General features: G+C 32.2%; 1 protein-coding gene across 1 annotated transcript; it reads left to right on the forward strand.

The window, feature by feature from the left end:
• Positions 1 to 13845: 13845 nt before the first annotated feature.
• Positions 13846 to 15936, forward strand: LOC139888517 (uncharacterized). Its single transcript, XM_071871522.1, has 3 exons — positions 13846 to 15216; positions 15391 to 15516; positions 15691 to 15936. Exons 1-3 carry the CDS (start codon positions 13846 to 13848, stop codon positions 15934 to 15936), a joined length of 1743 nt encoding a protein of 580 aa, XP_071727623.1.
• Positions 15937 to 16674: the final 738 nt, after the last annotated feature.

A 16674-nucleotide genomic window follows, 5' to 3' on the forward strand; every position in this document is an offset into this window, starting at 1 on the left:
ATTATTAACTTTGGTCCGTTGGTTGAGGATTTTCTTTTATTTAATAGATTTACTATAGGTATCAATATTTCTTCCTCCGGAACCTCTTCTTCTGGTTCCTCCTCTTCCGATTCCTCTTCTTTCGGTTCCTCCTCTTCCGGTTCCCCCTCTTCCGGTTCCTCCTCTTCCGGTTCCTCTTCAGGAATTTGTGAATCTTCCCAAAATATATTCGACTCTTCATTATTATTAGGTGAATCAATCGGATTTGTACTAGAGGTAGACATCTATCACACAATATCAAACACGTTAAGAGATTAATATATCACATAATATTTACATGTTAATAATATATAGTTTCCAACAAAAAAAATGTTAAGCAATCGTTTTTGAAGAAAAACACAGTCGAAGTCCAGACTCACTAATGCATCCTAACAAACTCAGTAAGACACACTAATGCAATTTTTTGGTTCTCTAAGACCAACGCTCAGATACCAACTGAAATATCCCGTTCATATTGATTATAAATGTTCCATATTAATTGATTTCGTCGCGAGGTTTTGACCTCTATATGAGACGTTTTTCAAAGACTACATTCATTTTTAAGACAACCATAACCTTTATTTTATCGATAAAGGTTTAAAAAGCATTACGTAGATTATCAAATAATGATAATCTAAAATATACCGTTTACACACGACCATTACATAATGGTTTACAATAAGAATATATTACATCAAAAATAAGTTTCTTGAATGCAGTTTTTACATAATATCATACAAGCATGGACTTCAAATCTTGTCCTTATTTTAGTATGCAACAGCGGAAGCTCATAATAATCACCTGAGAATAAACATGCTTAAAACGTCAACACAAATGTTGGTGAGTTATAGGTTTAACCTATATATTATCAAATCATAATAATAGACCACAAGATTTGATATTTCAATATACATCCCATACATAGAGATAAAATTCATTCATATGGTGAACACCTGGTAATCGACATTAACAAGATGCATATAAGAATATCCCCTATCATTCCGGGAAATCCTTCGGACATGATAAAAACGAATTCGAAGTACTAAAGCATCCGGTACTTTGGATGGGGTTCGTTAGGCCCAATAGATCTATCTTTAGGATTCGCGTCAATTAGTAGATCGGTTTACTAATTCTTAGGTTACCAAGCAAAAGGGGCATATTCGGCTTCGATCATTCACTCATATAATGGAGTTTCAATTACTTGTGTCTATTTCATAAAACATTTATAAAACTGCATGTATTCTCATCCCAAAATATTAGATTTGAAAAGTGGGACTATAACTCACTTTCACAGATTTTTACTTCGTCGGGAAGTAAGACTTGGCCACTGGTCGATTCACGAACCTATAACAAATATATACATATATATCAAAGTATGTTCAAAATATATTTACAATATTTTTAATACGTTTTAATGTTTTAAGTTTATTAAGTCAACTGTCCTCGTTAGTAACCTACAACTAGTTGTCCACAATTAGATGTACAGAAATAAATAGATATATATTATCTTGAATCAATCCACGACCGAGTGTATACACGTCTCAGGCTATATCACAACTCAAAGTATATATATTTTTGGAATCAACCTCAACCATGTATAGCTAACTCCAACATTACTGCATATAGAGTGTCTATGGTTGTTTCAAATAATATAGATACATGGGTCGATATGATATGTCAAAACATTTACATACGTGTCTATGGTATCCCAAGATTACATAATATATTAGAATACATGTATAATACAATATAAGTTAGCTAGGATATAATTTGTATAGAATTGTTACAATATTTCCCGTAGCTACAACAATCAAAAAATATCCAATCTTGTTTTACCCATAACTTCTTCGTTTTAAATCCGTTTTAAGTGAATCAAATTGCTATGGTTTCATATTGAACTATATTTTATGAATCTAAATAGAAAAAGTATAGGTTTATAGTCATAAATATAAGTTACAAGTCATTTTTGTAAGAGGTAGTCATTTCAGTCGAAAGAACGACGTCTTGATGACCATTTTGAAAAACATACTTTCACTTTGAGTTTAACCATGATTTTTGAATATAATTTCATGTTCATAATAAAAATCATTTTCCCAGAAGAACAACTTTTAAATCAAAGTTTATCATAGTTTTTAATTAACTAACCCAAAACAGCCCGCGGTGTTACTACGACGGCGTATATCCGGTTTTACGGTGTTTTCGCGTTTCCAGGTTTTAAATCATTAAGTTAGCATATCATATAGATATAGAACATGTGTTTAGTTGATTTTAAAAATCAAGTTAGAAAGATTAACTTTTGTTTGCGAACAAGTTTAGAATTAACTAAACTATGTTCTAGTGATTTTAAGTTTAAACCTTCGAATAAGGTAGTTTTATATATATGAATCGAATGATGTTATGAACATCAATACTACCTCAGATTTTGTGGATAAACCTACTGTAAATGAGAAAAATATATCTAGCTTCAAAGGATCCTTGGATGGCTTGAAAGTTCTTGAAGCAGAATCATGACACGAAAACAAGTTCAAGTAAGATTTCCACTCGAAATAAGATTGTTATAGTTATAGAAATTGAATCAAAGTTTGAATATGAGTATTACCTTGTATTAGAAAGATATCTTACTGTAAATAAGAAATATTTCTTGAGGTTGGATGATCACTTTACAAGATTGGAAGTAAGCTAGCAAACTTGGAAGTATTCTTGATTTTATGAAACTAGAACTTATAGAATTTATGAAGAACACTGAGAACTTGAAGATAGAACTTGAGAGAGATCAATTAGATGAAGAAAATTGAAGAATGAAAGTGTTTTTAGGTATTTTTGGTCGTTGGAATATGGATTAGATATAAAGGATGTGTAATTTTGTTTACATGTAAATAAGTCATGAATGATTACTAATATTTTTGTAATTTTATGAGATATTTCATGCTAGTTGCCAAATTATGGTTCCCACATGTGTTAGGTGACTCACATGGGTTGCTAAGAGCTGATCATTGGAGTGTATATACCAATAGTACATACATCTAAAAGCTGTGTATTGTACGAGTACGAATACGGGTGCATACGAGTAGAATTGTTGATGAAACTGAACGAGGATGTAATTGTAAGAATTTTTGTTAAGTAGAAGTATTTTGATAAGTGTCTTGAAGTATTTCAAAAGTGTATGAATACATATTAAAACACTACATGTATATACATTTTAACTGAGTCGTTAAGTCATCGTTAGTCGTTACATGTAAATGTTGATTTGAAACCTTTAAGTTAACGATCTTGTTAAATGTTGTTAACCCAATGTTTATTATATCTAATGAGATGTTAAATTATTATATTATCATGATATTATGATATATTAATATATCTTAATTTGATATATATACATTTAAATGTCGTTACAACGATAATCGTTACACATATGTCTCGTTTCGAAATCCTTAAGTTAGTAGTCTTGTTTTTACATATGTAGTTCATTGTTAATATACATAATGACAAGTTTACTTATCATTTATCATGATTAAACATAGTGTAACAATATCTTAATATGATTCATATGTAATTAGTAAGACGTTGTTATAACGATAATCATTATATAGATCGTTTCGAGTTTCTTAATTCAATAAACACAATTTTATGTATATAACTCATTGTTAAAATACCTAATGAGATACTTACTTATCATAATATCATGTTAACTATATATATATAATTATATATATGTCATCATATAGTTTTTACAAGTTTTAACGTTCGTGAATCACCGGTCAACTTGGGTGGTGAATTGTCTATATGAAACCTATTTCAATTAATCAAGTCTTAACAAGTTTGATTTCTTAACATGTTGGAAATACTTAATCATGTAAATAACAATTTCATTTAATATATATAAACATGGAAAAGTTCGGGTCACTACATGTTAGCGAATGTTGTAAGGGTGTAAGTCGAAATTCTGTCCGTGTAACGCTACGTTATTATTAATCATTGTAAGTTATGTTCAACCTTTTTAAATTAATGTCTCGTAGCTAAGTTATTATTATTCTTATTTAAATTAAAGTAATCGTGATGTTGGGCTAAATATTAAAATTGGGTAATTGGGCTTTGTACCATAATTGGGGTTTGGACAAAAGAACGACACTTGTGGAAATTAGACTATGGGCTATTAATGGGCTTTATATTTGTTTAATTAAATGATAGTTTGTTAATTTAATATAAATATTTATAATTGGACGTACCTATAAATAACCATATACACTCGATCAGACACGATGGGCGGGATATTTAAAAGTACTAATAATCGTTCATTTAACCGGACACGGGAATGAATTAATAGTCAATGGACTTATTAAAATAGGGGTGAATTATATACAAGGAAAATTGGTGTAATTATAGTTTAAGTTCCCTATTAGTTGGAATATTTGACTTCGGATATAAGGATAATTTGACGAGGACACTCGCACTTTATATTTATGACTGATGGACTGTTATGGACAAAAACCAGATGGACATATTGAATAATTCAGGACAAAGGACAATTTACTCATGGTAATAAACTAAAATCAACACGTCAAACATCATGATTACGAAAGTTTAAATAAGCATAATTCCTTTATTTTATATATTATTGCACTTTTTAATTATCGCAATTTTATTTATTATCATTTTATTTATCGCACTTTAATTTATCGCACTTTAATTATTTTTATTTACTTTACGCTTTAAATTAAGTCTTTTATATATTTAATATTTTACATTAGGTTTTAACTGCGACTAAAGTTTTAAAATCGACAAACCGGTCATTAAATGGTAAAAACCCCCTTTTATAATAATAATACTACTTATATTTATATATATATTTATTTACAAATATAGTTTTAAAAATATAGCGTTAAACTTGGCGAGGTCCCTGTGGACGAACCGGACTTACTAAAAACTACACTACTGTACGATTAGGTACACTGCCTATAAGTGTTGTAGCAAGGTTTATGTATATCCACTCTATAAATAAATAAATAACTTGTGTAAAATTGTATCGTATTTAATAGTATTTCCTTATAAAATTTAATAGTATTTTGTACCCCTTCGCTTTAACATCAAGTATTTTTGGCGCCGCTGTCGGGGACCCGGCGAAACGCTATATTTTTACGTTATATTTTAGTAAAACTAGATTTATAATATATATATATATATATATATATATATATATATATATATATATATATATATATATATATATATATATATATATATATATATATATATATATATATATATATATATATATATATATATATATATATATATATACTATTTCTTAATTCGTAAAAATATTTTATATTTATAATAAGTGTTAAAATTTTTTTAATAAAAATAAAATATATATATATTTTTAAGATTTTATATATAATATTAACAAGTACTTTTATTTTTAGATTTAAAATATAAGTTTAATTTAATTTATATAATTATAATTATTATGTAATATTTTTGAAAATTAAAAAAATCAAATAAAAATAAATAAACTGTTGGGCCGAAGCCTGTTCAAAGCCCAAATTATTCCTGGAATATTGGGCCATGCTATCGCATGACCCTGAAGGCTTATTCTCATGCGATCGCATGAGTGGCCTGACTGACAATGCCTAGGATTCATTAATTACGCAGTTACGTTATTATTAATTATATTATTTAAATCAATTTAGGGTTAGTATTAATTATTATTATTATTATTAGGGTTTAATTTAAATAGTTTTTAGTTTTAATATATATTTTGTAATTTTAAGTTTATTTATTATTATATAAAATTAATACTTTTATAAAATAATAATTTAAAAATAATATCTTTATAAAATTTGTATTTTTATCATTTTAGTTATAATTTGCATTTTTATCGTTTATTTCGTAATATTTATCATTTGCTATATAGTTTTTAAGCTTAGTTTTTGCCGTAGTTATTTTTATACTTCTAGTTTTTAGGCTTTTCCGTAAAATCCCTTAAGTGCTTTTTCTTTAGAATTAAGATTTAGGCGCTTTAGAATTTTTGCAACACCGTTTATAGATTTTAGTGCCTAATTAAGTTATTGCCGTTTTGGATATAGAATTCCTTTAAGCTTTAATACCTTTAGGCGCAACTTTTTAGATTTAGTTTTTAGACTTTTAAGTTTCGACGCTTTACTTTCCTATTTTGATTTTTCGACCTTTTATTTTTCGACTGTTTTCGACGCATTATTTTTCTTTCTTATTTCTCGACGCTCTAGTATTTAGGATATAGAATTTTCTTTATCTTCTTTAAACTTCGACGAAAAATTATTTTAAGCGGTTAAATTGATAGACATCCAAAATTTTCTGGTTCGTAGTAATAGTTGGATTTGTTAGTGGCGAGTTGTGGGCTTCCGATTTAAATGGTCCTGGCTACCTGCTGCATATATTGGCTATTCGAAACGTGGGCAAAATCAGAAAAGTCTATTAATTTAATAACTTTAATAATTTTTATCTTTATAACTAATAGGATATTCAGTGAATGCACCGAGCAAAACGTTCACCACCTTTCATACGTTCACCACCTGTAACTCGATCAAGACATCTAGCCAATATTGTCGCCATTGATTTTTCTTTAGAATCATCATCAAGTCGACCAAGTACTCCAATTAAAATTTCCGATAATCCATTTTTTTGAACCCGACCTCACAATTGAGAATCCGGAGGATATTCAGGGACAAATCAGAGATCCTGAACGACTAATCATTCCTCCTGAACCACAAACCGTTAAATCAGAATCCTCTAGTGATTCAGATTCAACAAACTCAATCATGGAAAATCTAGAACCTCTAAGTATGGAAGACCGAATGAGAGCCACACGCACTGACCAAAGTCACGCCATTATTAAGCCAGACATTAATGCGCCAGATTATGAAATCAAAGGACAAATCCTACACATCGTAACTAATCAATGCCAATATAATGGTACGCCAAAAGAAGATCCAAACGAACATCTTCAAACCTTTAATAGGATCTGTACTCTATTCAAAATTAGAGAAGTTGAGGATGAACAAATCTATCTCATGTTGTTTCCCTGGACTTTAAAGGGAGAAGCCAAAGATTGGTTAGAATTGTTACCCGAAGGAGCAATTGATACATGGGATGTTTTAGTTGAGAAATTTCTTAAAAGATTCTTTCTGGCATCTACAGCCGTGAGACTTTAAGGAGAAATTGTTACGTTCGCGCAAAAGCCAAATGAAACTCTATATGAGGCGTGGACAAGATTTGGAAAGTTGTTGAGAGGATGTCCTCAGCACGGTTTAGACACTTATCAAATAGTACAAATATTCTACCAAGGTGTCGATGTTGCTACACGAAAAGACATCGACACAGCAGCTGGTGGTTCCATTATGAAGAAAACCGCAACTGAAGCTCACAAAATCATTGATAACACAGCCTCCCACTCGCATGAGTGGCATCAAGAAAAAGATATTTTTCGTTCATCTAAAGTGGCTAGAACCGATTCTAGCCATGACTTTGATTCCGTTTCTGCAAAAATAGATGCTTTCGAGAGACGAATGGAAAAGATGACTAAAGATATTCACGCAATACGAATCAGTTGTGAGCAATGCGGTGGACCACACTTAACGAAAGATTATCACATTGAGCAAACCATGCAACAACGTGAGAATGTTTCCTATATGAACCAAAGGCCGGGAAATAATTATCAAAATAATTATCAACCGTCAAGGCCAAACTTCAATCGAAATCAAAACATTCTTTACAATCCAAATGGGCCAAACAATAACTCGTACAACCAACAAATTCTGAATAACCAACCAACTCAAAACAACACTTTCAATCAACAAAGACGTGGCTTATATAAACCACCACAACAAACCGAAGAGAAAAAGCCAAATCTGGAAGAAATGATGGCAAAGCTAATGGAATCTCAAACACAATTTATTACATCTCAAACCCAAACAAATGAGAGGTTTGATCAGTCATTAAGAACTCAACAAGTTTCCATTTTGAATCTAGAAAAACATGTAGGTACTCTGGCTAGCATGATGAGTAAGAGGGAACAAGGAAAGCTACCGAGTAATACTGAAGTAAATCCTCGTAATGAGAATGTTAATATGGTGTCAACAATTTCTGAAAAACCATCATCAGAAGATGGGAAGGTTTTCAATGTGAGTAACAATGAAGAAGTTACAACACCACCACCACCTGAGTATGTAAAGCCAGCGGTGGCACCATACAGACCACACATCCCGTTTCCAAGAAAAGGAGTTGAGTATGAGCAAGTGATAGGTAATAAAGTTTGTGATACCTTTGGAAAGAAGAAGAAGAATAAGAAAGTATAAGAAACAAAAACCGTAAAGATAAACCCGGTGAAGACAGTTCCACCAAAACCTCCACCCAGGGTGGGTGATCCGGGTGAATTTATTGTTCCTTGCCTACTTAGTGATTGTGTCATGTATGATGCACTAGCAGATTTAGGTGCGAGTGTGAGTGTTATGCCTCGTTCATTATATAAGAGATTATGAGTAGGTGAGTTAAGTCCAACGGAAATGAGTGTTCGACTCTTTGATCAAACCATTAGGCACCCAGTTGGAATTGCTGACAACCTACCCGTTCAAGTAGGTAATTTAACCTTTCTAGTCGAATTTATTGTCATTGACATAGAAGAGGACCCACACATTCCTCTAATTTTAGGTCGACCATTCTTAGCCTCCACCGGGGCATTATTTGATGTAAGAGAGGGTAGAATGACACTTTAGTAATGATGAAAAATCAATCACCTTTGTGAGTCGAAAGGCTAAATCTCCACCAACCAAAACCGTTGAACCAACAAAAACGATTGGTAAGAACCATATTGTTTTACTAACTTCAATGGTAGTGCTTAACAATAATAAAACTCCTAAGTGTGGGGAAGATGAAGTAACACCTAATGATAACTTGATAACAAAGAACCCCATTGTTGATACGAAATTAAATGACCTCGTTATTAATAGTTCAATGAAGAAACTTATTAAACGAATTCGCGATACTAGAACCAAGGGGAACTTTAAGTTATGTAACCGGTTAGTATCCAATCTATCGCCTAAAGAAAAGGCAAAACTAGTTGAATTTGTGGATGTTACACAGGAATCCGACCAATGGCTTAAAGCAAAAGTCATAGCTATGCAAGTTGATTATGGTCCAAAAGAAATTGACGATGAAGTTAATCACAATTTCGACACCACAGCTACCTATGTGTGGGGAGATTCAAATGTTCTAAAAAGAAAATACTGTCTAGAGTTAGTTGTTCGGTTTTCGTGTAGTTTCGCGAATGGAATCCGATTGGTCTTTTCCACTAGCAGACACTAAAGCACTAATTTTCTTCCCCCATTCTAAAATTTTTGATTTATAGGTTTTATATGAAATTTATATGCATTTTTAAATTTAAGTTTTTTGTGAATTTAAAAACAAAATTACTTTATTTCATTACGTTTAAAAAAATGATTTCTAAAATTCGTCGTAAGTTAAAGACTAGGTCATGGAACCGAAATTGCTTTACCCGAGGGTGGGGCGACAAATTTTGTTATCATTATTTTTAATATTATTGATCTAAAGTATACCAAAAAAATTAAAAAACCCAAAAATCTTTTCTTTTAAAACAATCGCTTTAAAAATGACAAATTTTAAATTTTGTCGAGGAATGGACTAGGTAAACATACCGAAACTACCTAAAGTAAAAGGAAACAAAATTTAAAAAAAAATTATTCATTGTTTTAATAAATAAAGGTTTATATATATATATATATATATATATATATATATATATATATATATATATATATATATATATATATATATATATATATATATATATATATATATATATATATATATATATATATATATATATATATTATATTATTTTATATTATATGTTTGTAGTTTATCTTATGTACAAAACAGGGTAAAACAGCGCATTTTCAAAGACTGACATTAAATTTCAGCAAAAGCTACTAATTTTGACGATAAGACGCAAAACATATGTGAAATTACAACAAAAGGAATGAACGATGAGGTGCGCCATCTATCATTCGACGACCTTAGTAATTGCAAACTCGGTATTTTTAATCATTTTTCTACACTAATCACCCTCATGAATTTAAATTTTTACTGATTTCTTGCAAATGAGAGCATTGCATGATCTCAAGTGTGGGGAAGGGTTATAAATTCTCTCGGGTTTACACTTAGTTTAATTGCCAAATTTTGTGAAAATTTGAAAAATTTTCAACTAAATGAATTCAAAATCATGTTTATACATATTTATGAACGATAAAACTAGGTGTTAATGCGGAAATTATTGTTACCTCGGAGAGAACATAAATGGAGAAACAGCCTAAAACGTTAGAATTCATTTAAAATGGAATAGAGGAGAATAAAAAGGCAAAGAAAAAAAATAAATAAAAGCTAAGTGTGGGAAAAATTTACCAATTTTTAAAAAAAAAAAAAAAATCATATATCACATATTTGGTACAGATTATTGAAGGTACTTTTGCTTTGGACTAAACTAATCAGTTTTACCCTATTTATTGTAATACCTTTGTAAGAATAGATGGATCTATACGATGAATCAATTCTATCATTAAAAGAAAGTAAAGTCTTCCGAAAAAGACACGTGCTTCTTGATTTAGGTCAGGAAGTTGACGTCCAGACCAGCTGTAGGTTGACGAAAAATCTAGAAAAGTCATCTCTAAAATCAGCAGGAAATCCACGGACCTCAGCATCAAACAGGGTCGCCATGTGGTCAGACTTATCCTAACCATGAGAGGATCTGTCTTCGTAAAATGGGGAGGGCGCCGTGCAAATTAGCTTGATAAGACTAATGAATTAGACCCCCAGAAAGGATAATCTCCTTAAAGATTAAAAATCAGCTTTTAAGCCTGATATTACTCAATCCTTGAGATTGGCTTTAAAGATTGAGAATTACAAACTCAAGGAATTCGATGATATCTAAACTCGAGCTTGAATGAGAAAATATTTTGATCAAATTAAAACCGATTTGTTTTCTGAAAACCTATTTTCAATGCGTTCATTACCATTGAACGTAAAATCCTAAGAATTCACCGGAATTCATTAGGTCACCTGAACCAAATCGGGTGTCAACCTTAAGAACGGTGGTTGCATAGCATGGTCGAAGACAGGACCTTGTGCCAGACCGAAAAACTATAGGGTGATCTTTACTATTGCTCCTACAAAGGATAGTAATTGCATCCGACACGATATAGACCATAATCAAAAGCATGTCACGGGACATTGCCTTAACAGTTTTGAGCTAAAATTTTCAAATCTGAAACCCACAAAACCTACAAAAACAATTTCGCAAACACCGGTAAAGGGTTATTCCGGAAAACTTATCTAGGGTAAAAGCTAGATTGAATTTTCAAAAGCTCAATTATTTTCATAAAGATCCAATTTCCTAAAGGATCTAAATTTTCATAGTCATGTGGGACTGTAAACCACAACGTTACTATCATTGTTCATACCGCCAAATCGAAACCATTGATGTACAAAGTGTGAAGAATAAAGAAGTGATTCTAGTATGTTTTTATTTCAAGACTATGTTGCTTGAGGACAAGCAACGCTCAAGTGTGGGAATATTTGATAATGCTAAAAACGAACATATATTTCATAGCATTATCCCTCAAGAAAGATAAGCTTTTAGTTGCAATTGTTCTATTTATAAGTGATATTCATTTAAATAACAAAAGGTGAAGACAAAAGACAGATTCAATAAATTGAAGACGCAAACGACCAAAAAGCTCAAAAGTACAAAGTACAATCAAAGTGGTTCAAATTATTGATGAGAAACGTCTCAAAATTACAAGAGTACAATACGCAAAACGCAAAGTACAAGATATTAAATAGTACGAAAAGATGTTCGAAAATCCGGAACCGGGACCAGAGTCAACTCTCAACGCTCGAAGCAACGGACTAAAAATTACAAGTCAACTATGCATATAAATATAATATAATATATAAATAATTCTTAAAATTATATATATATATATATATATATATATATATATATATATATATATATATATATATATATATATATATATATATATATATATATATATATATATATATATAAACCGTCGGCAAACTATGAGACAAAGAAATGTGAGCTGGATTCCTGCTCCATGCGATCGCATGGCCTGGAGGCCTAATTTCCATGCGATCGCATGGCCAACTTTTTCTGGCCACATTCCTATAAAAGGCAGTCTTTTGCTCGAGTATCATATCCATCTATCCTCTCTATCTCTCTGTAATATATATATATATATATATATATATATATATATATATATATATATATATATATATATATATATATATTATAATTATAATTATAATTTTAATTTAATAATAATAAGGGTATGTTAGCGAATGTTGTAAGGGTGTAAGTCAAAATTATGTCCGTGTAATGCTACGCTATTATTAATCATTGTAAGTTATGTTTAACCTTTTTAAATTAATGTCTCGTAGCTAAGTTATTATTATGCTTATTTAAATTGAAGTAATCGTGATGTTGGGTTAAATATTAAAATTGGGTAATTGGGCTTTGTACCATAATTGGGGTTTGGACAAAAGAACGACACTTGTGGAAATTAGACTATGAGCTATTAATGGGCTTTATATTTGTTCAATTAAATGATAGTTTGTTAATTTAATATAAAGATTTACAATTGGACGTACCTATAAATAACCATATACACTCGATCGGACACGATGGGCGGGATATTTATAAGTACTAATAATCGTTCATTTAACCAGACACAGGAATGAATTAATAGTCAATGGACTTATTAAAACAGGGGTGAATTATGTACAAGGAAAATTGGTGTAATTATAGTTTAAGTCCCCAATTAGTTGGAATATTTGACTTCAGATATAAGGATAATTTGACGAGGACACTCGCACTTTATATTTATGACTGATGGACTGTTATGGACAAAAACCAGATGGACATATTGAATAATCCAGGACAAAGGACAATTAACCCATGGTAATAAACTAAAATCAACACGTCAAACATCATGATTACGGAAGTTTAAATAAGCATAATTCCTTTATTTTATATATTATTGCACTTTTTAATTATCGCAATTTTATTTATTATCATTTTATTTATCGCACTTTAATTTATCGCACTTTAATTATTGTTATTTACTTTACACTTTAAATTAAGTCTTTTATATATTTAATATTTTACATTAGGTTTTAACTGCGACTAAAGTTTTAAAATCGACAAACCGGTCATTAAACGGTAAAAACCCCCTTTTATAATAATAATACTACTTATATTTATATATATATTTATTTACAAATATAGTTTTAAAAATATAGCGTTAAGCTTTGCGAGTTCCCTGTGGACGAACCGGACTTACTAAAAACTACACTACTGTACGATTAGGTACACTGCCTATAAGTGTTGTAGCAAGGTTTATGTATATCCACTATATAAATAAATAAATAACTTGTGTAAAATTGTATCGTATTTAATAGTATTTCATTGTAAAATATAATAGTATTTTTTACCCCTTCGCTTTAACATCAGGTAAACCGAGCATTGGAAGCCTGTCAATGCGAGCCTGAATTACGTGTAACTTATGCTGGCAGATTATTGAAAAAGAAAGCAATGGGTTGGTGGGATTCAATAACTTCTCAGATGTCAAAGGAAATGTTGAACCAGGTAACTTGGGAACAATTTTCAGCTAAGGTGTGCGAACAGTATCGCACTCCTTATGAGATCTCAAGAATGAAGCGGGAATTTTGAATCTGAAGATGACCAGATAGATGACAATTGACGAAGTGATCGAGAAGTTCACTGATAAGCTTCAGTTTATACAACTGTGGCTTCCTGATGAACAGTCTAAGATTGATCAATTTGTGGAAATGATCTTGCCAGAATACATATCATTGGTAAGAATGACACCTTCGTTACCTCAAGCCTTTGCCATAGCCAAAATGGTGGAAGGAGATACTAAGACGGCCAAAGATAGTCAAAATGAAACGGTGGCGCAGCCCAAACAGACGTCAAGTCAAGGTAGTTTCAAATCAAGGAAGTCTCATGGTGGTCATCAAAAGGGAAGGTTTTCCCAAAGTGGTAGTAGTTCGAACCAGAGGGTGTGGTGCAATGGTTGTAAATCGACTCATGCGGGTCCTTGCACCAATTTGACAAAGAGGTGCATGCGGTGTGGAGTAATGGGCCATGATATCCAGGCTTGCACATTCAAAGAAAATGTTTGCTGGAATTGCCATAAATCATGGCACAGATCAGTTAATTATCCTTCTGCAAGAAAGATGAGTTCTAGGGTAGGGGCAGGAAAAAGGACAGCGTCAGTCGGGGGATCTTCAGCTTCGTCAACTGGACAGAAGCGTAAGACTCCTCCAAGACCTGAAGCAAGAGCCTTCCAGATGTCGGTACACGCAGCAACTACTGCCAACGATTCTATCACCGGTATGTTTTTGGTCAACTCTACACCTGCTCGTGTATTGTTTGATTGCGGAGCGAATCGTTCTTTTATGGCTGCTAGATTCAGTGATAAGTTACACTTGCCTATTTCTATGTTACCTGAACCGTTAGAAGTGGAAGTAGCCAGTGGTAAGACTGTTCCAGTTACAACATCTGTGTCTGGAATAAGTATAGAAATAGATGGGAGTGTATTTCAGGTGACTTGCTTAGTGATGCCCATACCTAGCTTTAATGTAGTTCTTGGTATGAATTGGTTAAGCTGCCATAAGGCAAGTATAAAATGTGATAAGAAAATAATTTATTTTCCTTTGGCCGATGGGACACGTGCTGTGGCCCTAGGTGAATGGGGCGGGTTTAATTGTCCGTTAATTTCGATGATGAAAGCTAAGAAATCGTTAGCCAAGGGATATGATTCATTTCTCGCGTATGTAATTGATGCTAAGAAAGAGAAAAAGACGATAGCTGATATTCCAGTAGTGCGTGACTTCCCAGAAGTATTTCCAGATGAATTACCGGGTTTGCCGCCAGTTAGGGAAGTAGAATACAGAATTGAGTTGATGCCAAGATCTACACCAGTGGCTAAAGCTCCTTATAGGTTAGCTCCGTCCGAGATTCGCGACATGATGATGCAAATTCGGGATTTGCTAGATCGTGGGTTTATACGACCGAGTTCATCACCGTGGGGTGCTCCAGTGTTATTCGTGAAAAAGAAAGATGGTACGCTCCGAATGTGTATTGATTATCGGGAATTGAACAAAAGAACCGTGAAGAATAAGTATCCTCTTCCGAGGATAGATGATTTATTCGATCAGCTTCAAGGAGCTTCGTTCTTTTCAAAAATAGATTTATGTTCTGGGTATCATCAGGTTCGTGTTGCTGAATCCGATATTCCAAAAACAGCATTTCATACTAGGTACAGTCATTATGAGTTTTTGGTGATGCCGTTCGGGTTAACGAATGCGCCAGCAATTTTTATAGATTTAATGAATCGGGTGTGTTGACAGTTTCTCAATAAGTTTGTCATAGTGTTTATTGACGACATTCTGATCTATTCAAAGACATAGTCTGAGCATGCTGATCACCTACGTCAAGTATTAGAATTGTTGAAATGAGAACAACTATACGCCAAGTTTTCCAAATGTGAATTTTGGTTACATGAAGTTCAGTTTCTGGGTCATGTTATTTGTCAAGAAGGTATCAAAGTGGATCCATCTAAAATAGAAGCGGAAATGAATTGGAATGCACCGAAAACTCCGACTGAAATTAAGAGTTTTCTGGGTCTGGCAGGGTATTACCGTAGATTTATCAAGGATTCCTCTAAGATTTCGAGTCCATTAACAAAGTTAACTAGAAAGGATGTACCTTTTCAATGGGGTGATGAACAGGAGAAAGCATTTCAGACATTGAAGTAGCTATTGTGTCAAGCTCCAATATTAGCGTTACCCGAGGGTACCGACGATTTTATGGTATATTGTGATGCATCATATGTGGGTTTAGGTTGTGTGTTAATGCAACGAGAGAAGGTAATTGTGTATGCTTCATAGCAGTTGAAAACTCATGAAAAGAATTATCCAGTTCATGACTTAGAAATGGCAGCATTGGTTTTTGCTTTAAAGCTATGGAGACATTATTTATACGGTACGCACTGCGTTATTTGTACATATCACAAGAGTTTACAGTATATCTTTTCTCAGAAAGCATTTAATATGCGACAGAGATGGTGGCAAGAATTAATAAAAGATTATGATTGTGAAATCCGCTATCATCCGGGTAAGGCAAATGTAGTCGCTGATGCTTTAAGCCGAAAAGGATCCATTGACAATGTGAAATTTATGCGAATAGAAATTGTATCAGATCTGATCGAACGCTTGAAGATAACTCAATTTGAAGCCTTGAGGGATGAACATTTAAAATCTGAGCATTTAGTCAAGAGAAAGAAGGATTTAATTGACGATTCTCGTAGATTAAAAACCTTCAACAATCGAGTATGGGTTCCTTTACTCGGAGAACTGAGGGAATTAATTATGAATGAGGCGCATAAATCAAGATTTTCCATTCATCCAGGAAGTACAAAGATGTACCATGATTTGAAGACTATGTATTGGTGGCCAACAATGAAGAAAACATCGCGAATTTTGTAGAAAAATGTC

Source organism: Rutidosis leptorrhynchoides, chromosome 2, assembly GCF_046630445.1.
Source record: "Rutidosis leptorrhynchoides isolate AG116_Rl617_1_P2 chromosome 2, CSIRO_AGI_Rlap_v1, whole genome shotgun sequence".
Taxonomy (NCBI): domain Eukaryota; kingdom Viridiplantae; phylum Streptophyta; class Magnoliopsida; order Asterales; family Asteraceae; genus Rutidosis; species Rutidosis leptorrhynchoides.

Bases quoted from the DNA above. Each gene is read 5' to 3' on its own strand.
- LOC139888517 (XM_071871522.1), top strand. From the start codon at position 13,846: ATGACAATTGACGAAGTGATCGAGAAGTTCACTGATAAGCTTCAGTTT. The intron at 15,217-15,390 runs GTGTTATTCGTG...GGGTATCATCAG, and splicing joins CATCACCGTGGGGTGCTCCA to GTTCGTGTTGCTGAATCCGA. The intron at 15,517-15,690 runs GTGTGTTGACAG...CATGAAGTTCAG, and splicing joins TTATAGATTTAATGAATCGG to TTTCTGGGTCATGTTATTTG.